Source organism: Tyto alba, unplaced genomic scaffold, assembly GCF_018691265.1.
Source record: "Tyto alba isolate M040663 unplaced genomic scaffold, T.alba_DEE_v4.0 Super-Scaffold_41, whole genome shotgun sequence".
NCBI lineage: Eukaryota > Metazoa > Chordata > Aves > Strigiformes > Tytonidae > Tyto > Tyto alba.
In genome coordinates, this window is record NW_024881317.1 from 19,683,476 (window position 1) to 19,705,664 (window position 22,189).

General features: G+C 39.6%; 2 protein-coding genes across 9 annotated transcripts in view; one reads left to right on the plus strand and one right to left on the minus strand.

Annotated features, from left to right (window-relative positions):
• The first annotated feature begins 383 nt into the window (after positions 1–383).
• Positions 384–4,551, plus strand: FBXL22 (F-box and leucine rich repeat protein 22). The gene is made up of 2 exons (XM_009972757.3): positions 384–1,346; positions 4,165–4,551. Exons 1-2 carry the CDS (start codon positions 1,012–1,014, stop codon positions 4,508–4,510), a joined length of 681 nt encoding a protein of 226 aa, XP_009971059.3. The 5' UTR covers positions 384–1,011; the 3' UTR covers positions 4,511–4,551.
• Positions 4,552–11,980: 7,429 nt separating this feature from the next.
• Positions 11,981–22,189, minus strand: part of HERC1 (HECT and RLD domain containing E3 ubiquitin protein ligase family member 1) — a 104,157-nt gene continuing 93,948 nt past the window's right edge. For all 8 annotated transcript variants that reach the window (XM_042803730.1, XM_042803726.1, XM_042803729.1 and 5 more), the window contains exons 66-78: positions 21,608–21,763; positions 20,978–21,100; positions 20,287–20,389; positions 19,430–19,599; positions 18,478–18,616; positions 18,044–18,213; positions 17,496–17,665; positions 17,148–17,313; positions 15,970–16,046; positions 15,294–15,546; positions 14,902–15,054; positions 13,609–13,914; positions 11,981–12,655 (exon numbers count right to left, since the gene is read on the minus strand). In XM_042803730.1, coding sequence (XP_042659664.1) covers positions 12,470–12,655; positions 13,609–13,914; positions 14,902–15,054; positions 15,294–15,546; positions 15,970–16,046; positions 17,148–17,313; positions 17,496–17,665; positions 18,044–18,213; positions 18,478–18,616; positions 19,430–19,599; positions 20,287–20,389; positions 20,978–21,100; positions 21,608–21,763 — 2,172 coding nt within the window. In that variant the 3' untranslated portion in view covers positions 11,981–12,469. The remainder of the gene's footprint in view (positions 12,656–13,608; positions 13,915–14,901; positions 15,055–15,293; positions 15,547–15,969; positions 16,047–17,147; positions 17,314–17,495; positions 17,666–18,043; positions 18,214–18,477; positions 18,617–19,429; positions 19,600–20,286; positions 20,390–20,977; positions 21,101–21,607; positions 21,764–22,189) is intronic.

Here is a 22,189-nt window from a genome sequence, read left to right on the forward strand (position 1 = left end):
ACTAATTAGTTGCGTGTATTATTTTCCTGTATAAACACCAGCCAGAAGATAGGCATAAACTACCATTATCTCAAACACTCTTATTTCAGAAAGTTAGCGTTACTTTTAATTCCAGCCTGCCATTTGCTGTAGATTTATTTTTCTTCTAGGAGAGACTTTCTGCTACAGTTTCTCTCATTACTAGAAACTAAACACTATTATTCCTAAAGCCAATTCTATTTATCCTTTTCCCACCAAAGCCGCCAAGTCTTTGGTAACACAACTAAACCTATGAAAACATAAACATTGCAAGGAAACTTGTTAAAGTCAAGGTAATTGAAGACCTCTACTGGAAGAGACTGGCTGGTCCCATGCATGTCCTGTGTATTATTTCTTCCCCTCGTGCAAAAGGTAGGGGAACAGCTAGCTTTGTTTTTTCAAGTAACAGGGCGCAGGGAACTGCCCCTAAGTCTGAGGCTTGTGAACTGAAGCTGCTGATTTTACAAGCTGTCTGTGAAAGTTCTGTATCCAGTAGATAAAAGGCCCTGAACATGAAGCAAGGGTCCAACCTTAAAAAAAAAAATCAATGAACAAATCCAGGCTGACATTGTACACTGCAAACACCCACTTCAGCTCGGAAAGCCCCATCCTCCAGCCTTGAGAGGCTGGCAAAGCTACTGCTTGCAGCTGTAGCAACACCCCCCAGCTCAGAACTCAGCACAAGAACTCTTAACTTCAGAAGTGCCTAAAAGGAAAGAAATCCCTTTTAAGGAAGCATTTCATGAAAGGCGAGCGCTGCTATTCTACATGCCCATTCCATTCCCTTGTAGAACCAGAACAAGAGTTTCACGCATGCATGTTCTTTTCCTTTCCCTGTGCTTTGCTTGTGCACCAGCTGTTTGCCAAAAATAAACACCATTCCACAACCATATATGTGCAACAGCCTTCTGGTGATTGTAAGCCCCCTCCAGCACTGCCTTTATTCCACAGGGCTGGGAGACACTCGTTCTTTCTAACACGCTCGGCCAGGCTATGCATATAACCCAGCTGAATCGAGAATGCCTTTTACATTTATATTCTTTTCTGGACAAAAACAGTAGGAAAAGTTTAGCAAAAACATGCCACAAGCTGCTAGAAGTGTTTCGGGATCCTTTACTGTGGTCTTTGTTGAACTTTCATTCTCCAGCGGAACTAAAGAAGGATAATTTTCTCCTGGGACCTGCTTTAAAATACTTATCCATCTGCTGGTATTCAGAGAGAGTCAAGGTCTGTAACGTTGAGGACTGGATGAAAAACGATTTCCAGAAAGACTTCTGTAACAGGCATGAAAACGTTGTCAATGATTTTTTACTAGAAGTTTGCAACAGGTATGTTTCTTTGGGTTTGAAACTCTACATCTACTGTAAAGGTTAACTGCCCTGAGGCAAGGCAATTGAGAGCTATTTGCTCTGTACATCCTACCTGAAATGGAGCATTAGGTACGTGAGTGCTTTGACTTTGCAGTTTTAATAGAGTGTTAAGATGGCTTTATAGTGGCAATAGCTTGTACTTCATATTGACTTTACTTAAGCCTAACTTTTGGGGGAAGAATGAGTAATTAATAGAGAGAAGTGCAGTGCTGCCTACTACCTTGCTGCTTAACTGAAACCAGTTAAGGCAGTGCAAAGCCTTGTCCTGGGAGGAGGGGCTAGAGGGAAGACCTGACTTCAAACAGTGACTATATGTCATAACAAAACCAAGTTCATTAGCCATGTTACTAAACACCAAATGTGTTTCATTCTAAAAAATAAGTGTTGGCTTTATACTGAACCTTAACTCAATCTAGGCCTTTTAGAAGCTACAGTAAAGGAAAATAACACTATGGAAAAGCAGCTCTGGGTACACACCATTTCTTAAAACAGCTTTACTGCTAAAAAGCAGCTCTAAGGGAAAAAAAAAAAAACTGGAGTAGCAAATGGGGTAGAGCCAATCCTAGTGTTTTAGTAACACTGAGGATGGCTGTGGTGCTACATGAGAGCTGAAAGGGGCATGTCAGTGCCTGTCCTGAAACAGCATGCCTTGTGCAACAGCTAGCTCTCCGCTTTGCGCCGCAACACAGAAGCCAAAAAGTTCTATTTGGAAGCAACAATTTAAAGAACCCAGCAAATTACAGGGTACTGACAGGACAGGGTGTCTTGCTGAGAACCAGCAGCAGTGCAATCTCAAACCAAGACTGAAATGTAGGTTCAAAACAGAATGTTAAGCTGCAAGTACAAAGTAACAGAAGTAACTGTTCTAGAACAACTGAGAAAAAATTTGGATTAATTAGCAAAGTATCATTAAGAAGAACATCTCTGCCTACAAAGGAGGGTGTAGGAGGAAGTATTCTCTCATTTTGGCACTGGAATGTCTATTGTGAGGCCACACTTGATTATTTCAATTTTTTTTGCTATCACAAATTAAGATTCAGAAAGAGGACACAGGACCACAGCTGTGCAGAAATAGTTTAAGTGCCTTTCTCTTCTGCAGAAATTCATAATCCCAAACGGCTTGCTGGACAAAATTCAAAGCAAAGCCTGGGTACTGAGAAATCTCCAAAGTCTATAGAAGTTCAGCAAATGCCTTTCAGCCTTACGTACATTCGATTCCAATAGTTAAACTGAACTCCTACAAATGACAGTTTATGCTACCACTCACCCCTCCCACACCCCCCCCCCCATCCATTTTAGCCTTCCTTCCTGCCTTTTTTGCAGCAACCCATTGAAAACATTTCCATCTGAACAAAATTCCTAGCATTCAGTGCAAAGAAAACTGCAAATTAATCAAATATACAGCTTTTTCCCCTGAGTTCGGAATAATTTTCTTCTGTTGACAAAGCTGCACGGAATGGCAGGTTGCATCCTTTCTTGACCTTGCCTGCTTTACATCATTTGTTTTTCTCACTCTTCCTAGGTGTAAAGCAAAAGCGTAAGAAAAAAAGATCATGCACTCACTTTATTACCGCTGCTCAGAAGGTGAAGTCAAGCAGCAGTGGGGGGGATGGGACAGGTTGTAGAGAAAGAGGAATGTACTATGTACCAGTTTTTAAGGGCAAAAAAACCCACTGCAGTGATGAAACATCCCTCTTTGTCCCCACTGCACTACATATGGTGCCACACCAAAAGCCCTGATACAGGCTGCAAGCACTAATCTTCCATGAAGTGCTTACAGACACAGTTACCTTACAGGACGGAGGCAGGCTAATAGTTCTGTCCAAAGATCTCCCAAGATCAACATGAACATTGCTATCATTTTTCCCCATGATAACCGAGCCTAAAGAAGTCCTGTGCTAATAGAGAAACACAAACAGATGGATAGCTGAACTGCTGCTCCCTGCAGAGAGGTGTAAGCCAGAAACCACACACTTCGTACAAAAGGCTTGGCAGGTTGGTGCAGAAGGGTCCTTGCGAGCACGCCTGGGCAGCACAACAGCTAGTAGCAACTGGTCTGCTCCGCTTTCCTGCACAAGGACAGTTAGGATAAGTCATCAGACTTGGAACAGGCCTTTTCTGTACTTTCCCACGTCTATCCAAACAACAGCAAGGAAAGCTTTTAAAATTTGCTGCATCATTGCTTAACCGTAGAGTTCTTAGCAGTTCCAATGATTTAAAGGAAGGTTTAAGAGTTGTGTGGGGTTCAAACAGTGACACTCTCAGGTAGTGGCTGGCACTGACTCAGTATATCCAGGGAGCTGAAACACACCCATTAAACCCTGTAAAATCAGGAGTGGGAGTGTCTGTCGTGCCCACGCTCAGCATATCGACACAGCAGCCTCTTCACTCAAGTGTCCTCACCTTCATCCTCACTTGAACCTCATCTCTACTGGGTCTTCATTCGCCGCGCCTGGAGAAGTGCAGCACCATGCAACCCCTTAAGAAAAAACAGGGCAGCTGCAGCTTAACTAGGCGGCCACATCCCCTCTTCCATTATGCCAACTCAGCTATGGATGTTGCTACCAACAGAAAAAGCAAAGGGGGCAAGTTTTGCCATTAGTAAAGCTGAACATTAAGATCTACAGATGCCCCCACTTACTCATGCATTCGTAGCCCTCCTGATCGAGGAGGAGGCATTTCACTACCCTTCCTACTTATTCTTGACAATACTAGCTTCTCCAAGTGCCATGATTTGTTTCTCCCCTCATCTCACCTGTCATGATCGTGTTTTCAGATCTCCAAACCTGCTATCGCTGACCCTGTCCGGATGTGGCCACGTTACAGACGATTGCATCTTGCTGCTTCTCAAGAACTGCCCAAACCTCAAGACACTCAAACTGGAAAACTGTGTGCGGATCACTGACCAGACACTGGAAGCAGTGACCCTCTACGGGGGATCACTGCAAACGCTCCACGTGGATTTCTGCCGGAACATAACACAAAGAGGTCTAGAGAGAGTCAGGGAAAAACGTCCTTCAGTAATGCTGAGAGCAGAGAGAAGTGCTAATATGATTCCAGACAATAAACCAGAAAAAAAGCTGATGCTTGAGAAAGCGTCAAGAAAATTGGTTCAGCTTTAAATGCAACAAATTGAATAAACTCAGTCAATGTGGGTATTTTATTTCACTTCCACTCTCCTCTTGGGTAGCACTGCTTCAGTCAACCGCGGCTACTTACCTCCATTCTGGTTTCAGTCCAAACAAGTGGTTGGTAAATTTTACAAAGGCTACACTGGGAAAAGGCATGCATCTCCACCAGGACAGTCTTAAGGAAAAGTATGTTTGCTTGCTGTTGTTCCTTGAAACTGGAAATCCTGCATTGCTGCCACAAAATGCTAGACCTGATTAGAAAACTGCAATTTTCATATCCTCCTGTCATGGATGAGCAGAATGCACCTCACTCAGAGAGGCAGCAGCATGTTTTATTGAGCTAAAATAATAATGTGATGGAGTTCAATAAATTCGATGGAATTTAACGAAGTTTAACAGTGGTTTGACAAGGTTCAATAGGTGTGATGGCAAGGTTCACCTTACCAATTACTCCATGGAAGAAACTTGCAAAAGAAAATTTAGTTACATTCAAGTTAGAATGATCCACACAGGGACTGACAACACAAAGAGTACAAAAGATCATCCCACTGAGTCCCGAGGTTCAGAGTGGACCCCCTTGCTTTCTAAACTCCTCAGGTAACAGGAAAGGGCATAAAGCCACAGCAGATAGAGCTTGGGTATTCGTATGATTTACACAAATTTGAGGGAAAGTGTGATTAACGCATTTCTGTGAAAAGATCTATCCATATGGTCATTCCATCCACTAAGGGTGATAATCACGCTACGGAAGGTCTTGCTAGGAAAAGCAGAGTACCTGCCAGCCATCACTTCTTCAGTGATTAACATTATACCTGATTTGTCAGGCTGATTTATTAAATGAGAGGCACGTGGCAACATGTGCAAAACAGTTTGACCCTTTGCTTAATGGACTTTGACAGGATGCACCCAGTTATTTTTTCAAGTGGACATTAAAGGAAATGCTCTGTGAACAAATGCTAATTTACAGAACTAACCTATGGCAAAAGACAGCAACTTACAACCTGTAGCTTTAAATGCAAAATTAGGAACACACTACAGCAGAGAAACACCCGTTTCTCACTGCAAAGCAAAAAACAAATAGCTATTTTCATCCCACACCATAATGCTGTCTGTCACTTTCCCTCATGCTACTCTCCGATATGGAAGTGAAACTTTTTTTTTAAGAAGGGTTGCTATTGCATCGTCTACAAAAATCTGACGTGATAGGTTGGCACAGTTTTATTCTGCTGTATAAAATTTGCCTTGATGCAACCCACTGGACTTTGGTCATGGTATTGAGGACTCGGGACCGGTAACACCATGTTCTAAAACTCTTAAACAGACTTCCAGATCTTTGCCTGAGGAAACGTAAACATTTCTGAGTGTCATCTATACTGCAGTTGCCTCTCAGAAGTTTTATTTGCTGAGTCTGTGTCAGTATAACAATACAGAAAAATCATTGTGATAGTCTAGTTTGATTTATTCAGGTTTCTGTTTAAACTACAGCATGCTTTCTAAAAAAGCACCCCGTCTCAAACCCTGTGCTTTACTCTGTGAAAACGTGTCCTCAAATTCTGCTTTCTGTTATTTTCCATTTTGTTCAGCAATTCAGAATTCTGACTCCTAGAGGGCACATCATAATATATAATCCTGCCCATTCTTCCTGACTCTGCAGCCGAACCTGTATTTACCTTAAATCGATCTCCCATTCAGTACAATCCACTGAAGAACTTTCTGCTTACAAAGAATGGCAGACTGTGAAATCTGGCTGTCGATGACTGAGCTTTTCCTAGAGGATCAGACGTCAGTTCAGGTTAGACATCAAACACAAGGGTGCATGCAGACCGGTCTCGCAAACTCTATGGATCCTGAATAGTTCCAGCTTAAATCACAATAAAGTCTACAGCAGTTCAGATTTCATTTTAAATTAAAACCTTACACAGAGAAGGAATACTTGCACGTGTGTGTCCTTAAAGCAAACTTAGAAACACTAACTTTTGGAAATACTGTTCTGTCCCATAAAGGGAGTCAACATTTCTGCCCCATTACATAGCAATTATTCAAGACTTGGTCACTACAGCAATCTATGTGCATATACCATAGCAAGCCTGCTTCTCATTTACAGAAGAGGCTCTGCAATCGTTGATAATTACTCTTAGTGAAGTGGGAACAGAACGCTGATGAAATCGGCTAGTTAAAACTACATCAACTGGAACTTGCGTCGCTGGAATTCAAGTATATCGACACTATAGTGGTTTAAAATAAAATGCAACAAAGCTATGAGATTAACAGTTGTATCTACAGGTATAGCTTTGCAGACTTGTCTGATTTTTATTTTTTTATATAACTGGAAGACTACAAGAGCTAGCTTTTCCTCTTACGGAACAGAATCTGTGACAACTTAAATTGCTATTTAACAAACTATTACAGGTTGTCACAAATATCTCGTTTGATACGTGTTTTCCTTTAAACAGACAACAGCATGATCGCAGTACCTCTCTACAACAAAAAGAATGTGTGAAGAACTACTATTGAAGTAAAGCAGACCTTTTCCCCCCTCTCATTGGCACCTAAACTGTAGAAACAAGTTCTGAAGCTAGGCCTCTATTACTTAGGAGTAACTGGTTTGACTTCCCAATTTCTCGCTGTATTCTTTTTACAAGACACTTGCTCCTTGTATTAAAGATAGGTGGACAAAAAGCTTGGGGTGTCCTACCGGAGAACTTGGCTTGAAAGTGCCTCACAGGTAGTCTTGAAAAAAGATTTATTTCAACTGATACATTTCTTTCTGTTCAAATGTGAATGAAAGACAAGGAAACATGCTATCAAAATTTCACCTGAAGCCAACTTCTACGGCAAGAGTACTGTAAAATTGTATTCCAATCAGTTTCCCTAGGAAGGTGTTTTACATAATCTCAGCAGAGATATTTTAATAAACAACATTCCTAGGGTTTATTCCTTCCTCTGCAAGAACTGATGAGCTAGCTATGAACTCCTGAAAACATCGTTTCTGTAGTGTCTCAAAAACGGAAAAAGGACTTTATGGGTCTCAACATAAGTGAATATACTTACTCCTCCCTTCCATCCTGGTTAATCAATCCACAGATAGCCTTTGGTACTCTCTAATTTGGCTGAGCTAAGAAATAAATCACAGCGTTCCAGAAGCTCAGTCAAAGAGCTGAATTCTGGAGAAATACTTGATCAGTATGAGTATCTGTAAGAAACACTCACCCGGAAGACAAATACAATAATTTCATTATTGCATCTTCACAACTTAGAGATATTTAACGGCATGACACTGTAATATACTGGTATTTCACTACCTCATTCCTAAATTTCAAGTAGGACCCTTATACACTACAAAGTAAGGAACAAAACTGGAAGCACTGACAGGAAGGACAAATAGCAATCCTAAAACAGCATTTACAACTCGGAAAGGAGATTGCTGGGCTGAACAAACTTCCTGTGATGTGGAGACTGGGATGCTGCCACAATTCTTGCCTTGGATACGCAACTGCTGAAAAGACACCCATTTCACATAGTGCTGACAAGGTAGGAATTCTCTACAGTCACATTAGTAACCAAGCATCTTCTCTTGATGGCAGCTCTCTAAGCACTCGCTGATCAAAGACAAAGCTCTGCAGATGTAACAGCTAACCGATTTTCAAGTAGCTACAAGATGTGAGAGCAGGTTTGCATCTGTCTGCATAATGTTTATGCCTTTTTACATTTTCTATCAGGACTGTTTCAGGGCGGGGAGGGGTGTGTTGTGTCTTTTGTGGTTTTTTACTTTATAGAGCTAAAAAGGGCCTTGGAACACTCGAACACTCTCCCACTTAGTTTCTTTGCCTGTTGGTATACAAATGCTCAGTCACACTAGTTTTCTCTTCTCCTTGAATGGGGATATTAGTTCATGACATGGTAAAATTTGAACACAGGTGTGTTGATAAATCTTTTCAGCATCATTAATGCATTTTCTTACTCAGGAATCACATTTGAAGATTGAATATATAATGACCACAGTTTACTTTGGGTATTATGGAAGCATGTTAACCACTTTCCTTACTTCCAAGCCATTTGAATTCCATCAAAGTTCTCTTCACATTACTGAAAAATTTTTTACTCCTCACAGACCCTAGCTTTAAATTACCGGCTATAGAGAAAGGAAGGCTTGTTATCTATCATTTTATGAAAAGTACTAAAGGAAAGGTGACATACACCAAGATGCCTACTTGGAAGCTGCATCAGGATATCAGATGCAAGTAGCAAACAAGAATTCATTATCAAACACTTGTGCTTTTTCCTACACAATAGGGGAAAAGCAACATCCAGAAGATTCTTCAGATTTCCAGTGTGATAACATAGTTCAGCTTGGCAATAAGGGAAAAGGAAGTCAGACGAAGTCCTGCTGCACGGTGAAATTGCTTGCTTACTGGCAGTGGTACTGCTTTGCCATTAAAACTTCATCGCCCAGTCACAACGGCTACATGACAGTTCTAAATCACCCGACCTGATCAATGGTTCACCTCTGGAGAACACTACTGTTCAAGAACAGTCTGCTCTCACCAGTCCCCTCTATGCACGACAGACACACATTCCATCTACCCCTACATCCAGCTCTGCCAGACGAACCGACACTACTACCGCTAGCTCCAGAGGGAGCGGGGCTTCACCCAGTTAAAGTAACTTGCCTACCTCTAGTCTCAGGGACTGGCTGCTCACCTCCTCTCTGTCACAGTGTGCCTACCCGTTTCAAAGGGCTATCCAGCTGCCCGATAGCCTGACAGCCCAAAAGGCTAGGGATGTACTTCCTAGGTGGGAAAAACAAAAAGAACAGGAAAGAGTGATTGGAAATATCAGAAGCGGTAGAGAAGAAATTATCCCAGGGTAAAAACAGGGTAAGAAACAGAAATTATGGGCTTCAAGAAGCAACAGCCTTATAAACCAGAGAGAATGAGTGCTTCTTGAGAGTTATCTGAGGTATAAGGAAAGGTCAGGTACTACTCCTTTACAGCAAAAAAATATAAGCAGCAGCAAACAGTAGTCATGTTCAACAAGAGCCACACGCTTTTGGCATCTAAGTGCTTTCCTATATGATACCTACCCAGCCCACTACTTTTGTGGCTAAAGCTTTGCACGCTGTTTTTCTCTGTTTATGTTTAGAATTCAACACTTTTAAGCTTCTTGTGCCATTAATTTGAAATGGGTCTAGATAAAGACACTGTCACAGACCTGTTCTTACCTCTGATTTGCATTTGTTACCACTGATACTCCCCGCTTCCGTCATACACCTATGTCCCATCCAATGCTGAAAGGCGGAAAGGAAATGAGGTATGACATCTGGAAACTGCTTGCAGTCCACCTTGCAACAGCCAACTCTGCCTAGTGCAACAATGCTGCCACTGGTAGGTAGGATACAAGATTGAGTTGTATTTTTTTTTTTCTTTAAATAACTGCGTATATGCCCTACTTATACTACAGAATGCAGACATACACTGGTTAGTATTTATTCCCCTTTCTATACAGGCAGAGGTTTACATACACAAAATACCCTTAAACTTCCATAAAGTTAGAACTTTCTCAGATGGTGTCCAGTAGTAGGACATAATCAGTGCTGTCCATTCTTTACCTTTGTATGCAATTATGCATAAGCAGCATTATGCAAGAAACTTGAGCATGATTCCAGTCACACTCAGGTGCCTGAGCAACAGAAAAATGTCTATCAGCAGGTTAAAAGGAACATATGCACAATACAGTCATGGTGAAAACAAATTGTAGGATAAAGATAATTAAGCCCTTGATAGTTTTATTGATGCTAAGAATATTCAAAAGGACAAGCACAATCGATAAAAAAAATCTCTCACTTAAAGCAATCAAGCACAATGCTTTAATCAACTTCAATATTTGCCAATATCCACATCCTCTTTCGCTTCACTGTAAACTGCCTCCAAAAATACCCTCATTATCCAAGAAGCCAACTGTCCATACAAAACTGTAATTTTTAGGCGGTTCTGTTATTCTTTGTGCCTGATTGAAACAGACTGACAAATCAGTAGCACTAATTCAGACACATAAATGAAGTCTAGTAGGCAATAATACAGGACTTTATAGAAGTTTCCCCTTTTACTTGTAAACTTGTATTTTTTATGAATTACACCTATAAATTTAGACCAAGACGTGAATATACTTGCCCACAATATAGCGATGGGATACCAAAATCTCAGTCCAATTTGGAACCGCAATACGTAACGAGGCAGGAAACTAAGTCTGCACAATTTCAGAGCCCTGAGTCCCTCCTGCTGCCAAAACTTCCGAAAGTGCCCCTCTAGGTGTGTCATGGTGCAGTGTGGTTCTCGGTCATACCTCAAGAACCTTTTGCCTTTTTCATGAGCCAACAACTAGCCCTAACTGAAAGAACTTCACCAGATAGAACTCAGATCTGCAAAAGTTTACAGCTTATCGAGTCGGCCCTTTGTCCGCTATCAGCTGGCAGCAACACACCAGATCAGTCTCGGACAACTGGGAAGCGTCCCTATCAATCCCGGCTAATGTACAACCATCACGTGAGGGAAACCAACAGGAATTTCTAGCCTCTCCTCCAGACTCAGACGAACCAGTCTCATCCCAGGTGAGATTCAGTTAGTAAATGTTCTCCCGAGCCCTCAGGCCCCACAGCATCCTTACCGAGGAGTTCAGTGAGAATGAAGGGGGGGAAGTCAGGGCAGAGCAGCAGTGACTCACCCGGGGACAGACTCTGCACTTTTCCTCAGCCCAGGTAAATCCTGCTCCTGAACACCAAGCAACATTGGTAGTTTGACATAAATCATGTTTTTGATAGAGACACTGCGGAATTACCTATTCTTCAGCGCTTCCCTAGGACACAGAACAAACACTTCTTTGTACGGTGCATTACAGTCTTAACCAAATATGAACATGAACGTGAAAGCCAGACCACTGCTGCAAGGAAATGAGACCAAACACATAAAACTTACTAAAACCAAAGGCATAAACTAGGAATGTATATAAAATCCATAGCCTCGACTACTAGCCTGCCACTTCCATTTTCATTTTTTGTACTCTGATCAGGAATCAACTACATCAAGCTGTATATTAAATAGGATTTTTTTTTTTTTTTGAACAAAAGACTTAAAGATTTCTGAGTCAGGGTGGCAGTATGTTATTATTGCCAACAAGAACTTCTCTGAAGGACAAAAATGTTTAAATGAAAACATGAAGGAACCAAGTACAACGTTAACTTGTATTGAAGTATGAGGAATAAATAGTGGGTATATCCAAAAAAGCCAGTACCTCAAAGACATTAAGAATGCAGAGCATAGTACTACAACATTAGATTTGTTGAAGATAAACATTTTAAGATGCTTCAAACGTCACATCCTGTCTAAACACTGTAATACTATAATTTCCTGAGACAAAATATAAAAGTATGAAGACTGAGTAAACCAATCACAGTTCACAAATGCATACAAGCAACCAATTCTTCAATTTGCTTTATTTTTCTCTGCATAAGGAACCCTGCACAGGCAATTCAAATTAAAACAAAATAAATATGTGAATATTCATGTAAAACTGTCCTTGCTAATGAACAATTATACACAATGTACAACTCTTCATCTTCACTGGGAGGGCTTACAAATGTACTATTCCCAACAAAAATGCACCAAAATGTCTCCATGCAAACTTATCAAAAGTGACCAAAAAAAGGAGAAAAAAACTTACTGCTCATCTTTTTTTTTTTGTCGTCATTTTCCTTTTTTTTCTTTTTACAATCACAAAAAAATAAAAACATCTAATTTTTTGTTACATTTAGAGTAACTAAATGTGGCCACTGTCTATTAACATCTGTTTTTTATGCTCCTAAAACATCTATGGTTACTGTAAAATTATGTCAACGATGAACTGGACTTAGGGCACTATCTGTTGTAAAAGGAAGATGATTTTGTTCACAGAATGTTAATAATCTGTGTCTGAGCCCTCTGCATTGTCCACATTCCGTGAGAGCATATAATTGTCCATATCTATAGACCTGCAATTATTGATTGCATAGCGCAAACGCTCTGCCATGATTAGTTGACTGGAGTAAGGTGGGAGCCTCAGTTGAAAGAAACAAGTCTGTGAGGTAGGCAAGCTGTCGTAAGGCTGTGGAAATGGATAAAAGGTGGGACACTGTTAAGTTGTGAATGAAGCAAAAAATGCAACATATCCATATTTCATTGCTCCCTCCCTTCCTTGCCGCTATCATTCAGCATTTTCACAGTCCATCTCAAAATTCCTCTTAAGAAGCAGACCAGCCTCCCTTGTTTACATCGTTTGTTTCATCTTTAGGTATGCGCAAAGCTACCGCTGTATCACCTGCTCTGCAAATAATTCAACCCACTAATGAAATGGAAAAGTTGACCGCACTATTTCGAAGCCCACTGGAAGATACCAAGCAACATTCAAATTACATACCACAGTGTGCCTTAACATGAGGCAATCTGAGACAGCTAACCAAAGATGACAGTCTTTCCACTGTTATCTTAGATTTTGCAAAGGTTTTGACTCATGTGGTTCATAGAGAATGTGCTTTCACTGCACATAACCCAAGAAGTAGTGCCAAATGAATGCATCTTGTATGTAATATACTGTAAACTAATGACAGTGGCTTTAAGAGTTCACTAGTGGTCATATTTTGACACTTATGCAGATTTTAAAAATTAAAAAAAAACCCAAACCACAAACCCAAACAAACAAAAAAAAAAACCACCAAACCAAAAAGAAAAGAGTGAAGCTTATCACATGAAAAAAAGGATTGGAACAGAAAATTACTCTGGACAAGTTACAATACAGAAGGTTTGTTTCTTGTGCAAGAACTTGTCTTGACCTCCGATCATGTAACTATAGTAAATGCACCAAATGAGCTAAGATGCAATTCATGCAGTCTTGGTCCTTCTAACACAGTTAAAATGTTTGGTTTTAACAGCTCAGAGCATACCCCATCCCACACTTTCGCTGTTCATTTACTATTATGGAAACCTGTCTCCTATTGCCAAAGGACAGATTACACTAGACAGGAATAAAAACAAAAACAGCAAATGAAAACAGGATCTTACCCTATCAACCTTCATTATTTGGAATCGCTGAGAGATATCAGCTGTGTTGGCTGGCAATCGAGATCTTCCTGACACAAACCTCATGAAAAGGACTCTCTCCTCATTTGAAAATTCTTCAAGGGTATGCCAGAACCACTGTACTAGCTGATGCTGCTCATCAACTTCTCTGTATCGCACAACTTTCTTCAGAACTTCAACAGATATTTCTGGCATTCCACAGACCATTTGCTCCAACTGCTTGGCAGTCAGAAGGGACAACAAAGGAACTGGAACAATCCAAGACATTCCTTCTCTTACAGCAGCCACCTATTGCCCAAGAGAGAAGAGATATCTGAAGTGCAGTTGTCTTACCTCTGCCACTTACTGTATCGACCAAATGCAAAAGTAACCTCTCGGCTGAGAAAGGGGATAAAGAGATAGAATTACAGAACATTTGTCAAATACAACCTCTCAGACACGCACCCCGCCCGGAAAGGCTGCATCCTCTCTCAAAATCCTGGAAAACACTGCAGGTATTTTAAATTGTAACTGCACATAAAAGAACATGTTTTGATACAAAACAGAACTTCAAAAAGTACAAGTCAGCAGCACAAATGATGATGGCTAAACCAAAAAACTGTAAATACCATACATCTGAGCTGAAACAAAGTCAGATTTCTATGTTTGTACTTGTTCTAGAAGACCTAGGATTTGGTACCTCTGATGAGAAAGTTACTTTTCTAACGCAGGTAATACCATGCACACATCTGTATCTTGAGAAAAAGGAAAAAAATTTTCCTAGCTGTAATTAGTACACTGCTTTCACAAGGTTCACTACGCTAATGAAAAAATACCCCGAAGTATGCAAATAGGTAGTTAACACTTCTTAAAGCATATCATTAAATATTTGCAGTTTCTGTGCTAAAGTAGAAGAGAAATGGTTTTAAGTTAAATGTCTGTCATTAACATTTACTTTAGCTATGTTGCTGTAATGCCTAATGACAGCGCACAGCATGCACAATTGCAGGTTATTTTCTCAAATGGGGCTGACAGTTGCAGAGGGGTTACTCTAATGAAAGACAAGTTCTGATTTCTAACGCTCTTTTGTCAACTGAGCAATTATTCAGAAAAACAGGACTAATTTAAAACAACACTCCAAAACAGTTTGTGGGGGGGAAAAAAGCCCCAGGGACCTAAGTGAGACGCAGAGAGCCAAGCTTTTCTTATTCCCTAATAAACAGTAATGGAAACTTGCATAAATCTTAAACACTGTTGACATTAATAATGAGGACAGGGTCACGGTAAGATTCTTACCTGACGGTCCATTTCATGGAGTCTGTACTCAATTGCCCTCTCCACATATTCTTTCCTGTTTGAAAAGGTAAGTGGGATGCTGTTCCCTCCAGGGATTATGGGAACCATTTTACCATCAGCACTTTGGCCAACAAAAGAATCTAAAGGAATCATCTGTTATGCAAAACAGGAAAAGTATATTCAGTGTAAGTCACTCTAGTGATCTAAAGTTTAATATTTCCCTATCAGTCACCTAGAACTGTAAGAAGATCACAGACTATTCCAAATGCATATGAAGTGCCTGTTAACCCAATAACAGAGACACTGAATTACATAAGTACTGAAGTTAAGGTCAATCCGATAAAGTAAGCACTTTCAGAATAAAACTAAAAGCTCCAATTTTCATATCTTACCTCATGGAAATTTTCTTCAGTAATCCCACTGTCTTCAATGTGAAGAATGCTGTTGAGGGTCTGCACATAGAGCAGATCTACCTCCTCCAAATCCTCCAAGATGAGTGGGATACAACAGAGTTGCTTCCAGACCATTGGAGCCAAATGAAGATCTAATGGCTTTTTAGTACGAATAGCTACACCCATGAGAATGCCCAAGAACTTAAACTGCATCAGATGTTCCTCTAAACATGCTGAAGGGTTGAAGAGAAACCTGAAAGAACAAACAGTGAAAATATGCTAGTAACATTTCTATGCTACTCTTTAGAAGTAAAAGACAAAACATTTCTAAGCACAGCATAGTAACTGTCAGTGCAATTATCAGCAAGGAGTGTCCAAATAAGAAGACTGTGGTCAGGATTAGGTCTGCCTATCTCAGCCTCCACTATTTTGACATATAAAGATAAAAACAAAGGCCAGCATTCTTGACGTTACTCTGAGTTCTGCCATCAGCAATCCAGTAAATTCATGTTAAGACCATGCCCTCTCCTCCACAATAAAGCATCATCACAACCTGAAGGAAAAAATATACTACAGATAATCATGAGATCTCATCATTTGCTATAAGACTGTTAACAGAAGCTTATAATTTTCACCCACTAACATCTGCAATAAAAGCAAATCCTGGACAACTTACCTATCCCTATTGTACCCCACTTCAGCTGTGGCATTTGGAGAAGGAATAAGCAGGTCTACTATTCCAGTTTCGAGTTCCTTAAAAATCAACAAAATAGCCTTCTTAGACACAGGGATAACAATTCTATTACAGAAATATTATGGTGTTATAGCACAACAAGAGAGAATATTCCATTATAGCAATGATTACTTCTTACAACTTAATGTGAAACGTTTAAGAGAAAGCAAATGTGGTAGGGATGGTTTTCAGTAATAAAACCATGTTTATTTCAAGACCTGCCCTTATGTCAAGCTGTAACGGTTATTTTACCGTGACTACTCTGTAATACGTTCCTGGTACCTGTTTCAAAAATAATCAGAAACCATAAGCCACCCGTGGATCTTTATCAAGAACCAAAAATGAAGCAAATTTTTCAATGAGTTCTGTTCTGAAATCCCATCACACCTCATACTGAATGTAAACCGTCTAGGAGAGGACCCCAAAATTATGTCTCCTGTCCCTATCTGAATCAACCCTACTCTAGGTCTTAGAGGCTTCAGAAATTCCATTAATAAATGCAGTTCTTCAGTTTCTTCCATCCCGTACCTTAACTCTAACTCCAATGCCAGCTCCAGCACTATCCATAGCTGCTGCTCTGTCCCGGACTAAGCAGATATACTGATTACCCTCACTAATCCTTATTCTTTGGGTTTTGAGGAAGATTAAGGAACAACCAAGCTTCTGCACTTTCTGATACTGATCTTTCCAGCACTGAATCTGAGAGGTGACACGTATCTTCGGGTATGTGAGAAACACCTGCTTGAGGTATTTCTGTATTGTATGCATGGAATGTACTGTATGAATACAGTACAACTTCTCTTAAGGAAGGCATTGGCTAGACAGAATGAGGGGCTGCAAAACACTCCCATAATGTGTAGGGGCCACTTCAGAATTCCAAGGGGCCTGTAACACTACTATAACACTACCTACAGTGTGGCCTTATGGCATCTCCTTGCCACAATCTAGGAAGATTTCTTTATCCCCAGAGACATCCCTAGGCAGGCAGCTCTGGTGTTGTGGCTCAGGACTGAAGAACAAGTATTTGCTATGCTGCAAAAAGGAAATTTTAAAAACACTAGAAGACACCACAGAGAAAAAAACCTCTACCCAGGCATTTTGAACTAAGAGACTTTTCATACCTGACACATTTCCGTAATAGTGTCATCAAACACACCACCTGCATCATCAGCTCCTTCTCCAACCAGTTTCACTTTCCAGGCACGGGAAGGCAGGCGAAGGTCTGATGCATTCAGCTTTACCACTTGTCTTGCTATCTGTACAAAAATGGGCTTGCATTTCCGACCTCTTTCAAAAAAAAAAACAGAAGACATGACCATACAATGTAACTCAAATACATAAAGGCTACTGAGCTCACTTGATTAACAAAGTTCTACAGAGAGAGCTCGATATGCCAAAACTTACGGAAAATGCACGAATATCAGTATTCATTTGAGCTCTAATATGATGCCTGTGAAAACAATACTGACCTGGTTGATATCCTTTTCACAGTAATCTGTGGCCCATAGTTTTTCCCCTGAACCATAGTTTTTCCTATGGAGCGTACCATGGGGAGCGTGTATACTCGTGGTGCTAGCAAGGGCCTTAGCTGTCCTTGAACTATTCCCCATGTCCCAGCATTGTAATGAGATGTACTGTTCTGCAATAAAGCAGTATGAGAATAAACATATTAAGAGGGTATTAATTCCACTGTTTGCAGAATAAAAACCTTCATAGCAACCACTTGCACTTCAGTGTTTGAGGAAAGACAGGTTAGCACTTTTTGTTTTCAGCTTCAAGGAGAGTAAGCTTTTGGAAACTGCAACGCTGATATGTCAGTGTTAGCATAAGCGAAAATATATGACAATACTTCAACAAAGTTTGGTTTAATCCAGATTTATGTATTTTTTTGTTTATTACAAAAAACCTAAAGAACTTATGACTAAGATCCATCTTGATCTGGTCAGTATCTCTCTAGTGAGATGGCATAACACAACACAGCTAAGCTGTTTTTTTTTTTTTCCAAATGATATTTTACCTGGTTATTGGGACTGAGATTCAGTAATCTCCATGAAGAGTACATGAGGTCAGAAAAATGGTACAGCAGTCTGAGCCTTGCTCTTACTGTATGAATGCTCACTTCTTTCAGTGCCCCATACTGTGGTGGGATGGCATCAGGTAAACCAAGCTGTAAAGGCACTGAAACACCTGCCATAGACAAAGAAAAAAAAGCATTGTTTTATAAAGGGCTAGCTGAACTGATTTTGGCTGGGATGGAGTTGATTCTCATTGCAGTAGCTTATGCCGTGCTTAGCTCCCTGCAGCACTTCAACCACAACAGTAGCAAAGACCCACATGGATATGAAACAAATCAAATTTTGTCCCAAATGTTCCGAAGTTCTTGTTGCACTCGTCCCCCAGGAAACACAAAGACTGAATCAAATGACCATATGAACAGTCTCAGTTCTTCACCTGGAGCTCTTGGTGGAACAGGCGGAGCTGTCCAGGCAGCACTGTGGCAGCGTCCTGCTGAAATCTGTCGAACGTTCTTTCCTTGCAGGACTGTTATTAGGGTTGGTTCTCTGACATGGTTGGTATGGCCCAGTCCAAGCTAACAATTGATAACAGATGTGAAAAGCACAAACAAGAATCAACAACTGTGATGATATTTCTAAAACTCTACTAGCAAAAATTCAGTGCAAGTGGTAAAAAATGGTATTTGTCTACAGTATATACTAGGATAAAAAGTATTTACCATATATATCTTTTATTATGCTAGCATTTGCCTTTTCTTTTTGATAGAATATTGCATCTGTACTCAATGGGAGTAGCAGATCTAGGTGTCAGAGACACCTTAAAACAGCTAAAGATTTTTTGCAGGCTATTTTGCAGACTGAGAAACTATGCTATGCTGCTAAGTCTCTCTCATGCGTAGTTAACACAGCTCATGTCTCTTCTGTGCCATTTAAATACCATGTTTGTTCTAGTTCATAAATTCCTACAACAGTTTATGAAAACACAATTTGTGTTAAGAGAAATTTTACTGAAGCTGTTCTGACTTTTTGCTGATAGCTTCATATCATACTCTAATTTCATATTCTAGAAGTGAAAATTTCGTATTATAAGGGTACTTTTTTTACCACTTCATAATAAAAATTTTTTGCACTGCAATTAAAATCATGTAAAACAGGCAGTCAGAATGAAGTTTCTCTGCATTTTTTACCCTAACACTTTTTTATCTTCCAGAAACACAAAGTAAGCACCCTATTAAAAAAAAACCCAAAACCCAAGAGGTTCCTCTCAAAAATTATTCTGAACAACTTGCTCAACAACCCTTCTCAAAAACTCTGTCCTGAAATACCAACCACACCTGTGAAATACAATTATAGCCTTATAAAGGTTAGAAACAGGGAATAGTACCTACCTGCCCTTCAGAGTTGCTACCCCAAGCATACACATCCCCTGTAGATGACAAAGCTAGTGTGTGCTCTGCTCCTACAGCTATGTCTTCAATGAAGATTCCTGACAGTACTGGAACTTGTTGGGGTCTGTTGTGATTTCGAGCGCGACCTTCTGGCAAACCTATCAGGCGATCTAAAATTGCAAGCACATGTCTATATATGTAAAGAGCATTAAAAAGTTAATTTTACTTGCAGGCAGAAGTCAGAGAGGGACAAAAAACAATTCTCCACACTCTCAGAACTGGGACACAAGTGTAATGGTATGGGAGAAATGTAGTGCATGCTTCCTATAAAACAGTGCTCCCTACAGTGCTCACTTGTATTGTTACAGCTGTTACTTTAAGTCTGAAACAAGATCAAATTCTATTAAAAGAAGCCTTCTAGATTGAAGTATATGGTTTCATAATATATATGATTTAACTGACTTCAGAAGTTTAAACATGTGTACTGCAGTGCATTTGGAAATTCTTCTGTCCAGATTTTTAAACAGCTCGTGTAGGCGTACGCTTTATTAGACAAAGTAAACTTTGAAGTAACCCAATGATTCTGGACATGTGAAATTCAGTGACTTTTTAGGAAAACACTCTTCAAAAAGTAAATTGAAAGGCTATGCTGAGATCAAATTAGAGTGAGCTACAAATCTGAATTTTAGGCGTATTTAAAAATTACGTTGTTGAAGGTCCAAAATTAGGATTAGGTCAGCACAAATCTACAGAGTAGCCTTAGGTCAGTCTTATAAATAGGTCTTCGTATTCTTCCTTTTCAGTTGCAATACACACAAACCTATAGATGGAAAGGTCCAAACGCCTGTTTGTCCTACCTTGTCCGAAAGTATACACATGACCATCTTTTGTCAGTGCAACAGAAAACTGGGTTCCACAGGCAACTTTTTTTATTCCAATTCCACAAAGAATATCCACTTTCTAGGGGATAAGTGAAAGGAAAAAGAGCTATGGTATTATGAAGACATAAACAGAGAGTAAGCATGAATTGCATCTGTAACTCCTGCTTCCAAAAATACATTTTTTAATTCCCACTGTGCAGTGTATACACTGTAGGATTACTCTAATTAATGCCTTAAATTAATACAGGAAACAGAGATACAGCTTTCTCTCTTTAATGGAACTAACTCCTTAATCTCTGTACAATGATTCACAATACCTTTTTTTTTTTCTCCACTGAGAGTGAGCAAGGAGTGGCATGGGAGGAAGTAGATGAGTGTGTAAACAACTTTCCTCCCAAATTCCAAAATAAGAAAGCTTCTCTTCTAATCCGAAAATTTTCACTATTTGTATTACTACTGAAATAAAGTCACTATTATTTCTGTTACATCCTTTTAAGTATCAGGCTCAGCGTAATGCATACTCTGAACTACTTATGCCAGATTGTATTAGAATAGTATAGTAGATGGAATTAATAATTACACTTCTGAAAATTACACTCTGAACAGTGTAACGTGTTTAACAACACTGAAAAGTTATGCAGTTATTAATTTCTCTATTAATTCTAACCTGTGGTGAGGATTTTGCAGTGGAATTTCCCAAGCCAAGTTTACCATAATCTCCATCTCCAAAAGCCCAAACCATTGAGCCATCTGTTGACACCGCGACAGTATGATTGAGTCCACAGGCCACCTGGTTGAGAGAAATACATTATTACCACAGTTCTGGCTAACTTACTGCCAGCTCACATACCCCAAGTACCTTTAAGAAAAGAAAACCCGTGTTTTAAAAAATAGGTATAGTTTTAAAACAATTAAAATTTCCATTGTTTAGTACAGTGTTTTAAAGACATTTAGGACCACAGTAGAATTTTTTAGGTATTTGCTTCCTCTCAGCTCCTAGAACCGAAGGACAGTGCTACACATACTCATTATTTAAGGATATAAAATAGCTCATTAATTCATGCTTAAAAATGACTAAATCTTGAAATGTTAAAGAACATGGGCAGTTTTGTAGAAAGCGGATCAAAAGAGTCAGTAAAGTAATTACTTAAAAAATTATGAATAGTCAAATTTTGCCATCATAATCAAAATAAAAACCAAGGTTAAAAAAAAAAAACAAAAAAACCCAGAACATTTAAACATGTTGAAAACATCAGCTTTAAACAAAGATACATTGTTAGTTTTAAATAAACCATGCCTGTCCAATCTGGTAACCTTCCAGCGCCGTCACTCGTTCTGGAAGTTTCTTATTAGAAGTATTTCCAAGTCCTAAGCGACCATAATCACCGTTCCCAAATGTAAAAAGTTTGCCATCTGCCGTCACCACAGCTGAGTGTTTGAAGCCACATGACATCTGGAAGAAAAATAATTTTTTACAAACATTTTAAAATCGTGGGGAAAATTATATTAGCTATCACCTGCAAATACATAATACCTTATCCTCCCCTAAATGTTATTCACTTTATGAAGAGCTAAAATACAGGTATCTTAATATTAACGATTTCTCCAATAACCTATCTCTTACTCTCTCAATGGTAACGTTGAGAAGGAGAGCAGGCAGATACATGTGTGAAGAAAGGCTTTCAGGTGCTTTATTTATTTATTTATTTTCACCAACTACTGGTTTCTGCAAGCAGATTGCTTTTGTTGTACTAATATTTTATATTTTTATAAAGAAACCTCCAGTCAAAGCCAAATATGGTTTTGTACATTGTTATAATGCACACTTAATACTTAGGAGGAGGTCTTGGTGACTACTTCTGTAGGTCAGTCACCTGAC

Excerpts from the sequence above, each read along its gene's own strand:
- FBXL22 (XM_009972757.3), top strand. The coding sequence starts at position 1,012 with ATGCATATAACCCAGCTGAATCGAGAATGCCTTTTACATTTATATTCT. Across the intron at positions 1,347-4,164 it reads TTACTAGAAGTTTGCAACAG|ATCTCCAAACCTGCTATCGC; the intron begins GTATGTTTCTTT and ends TCGTGTTTTCAG.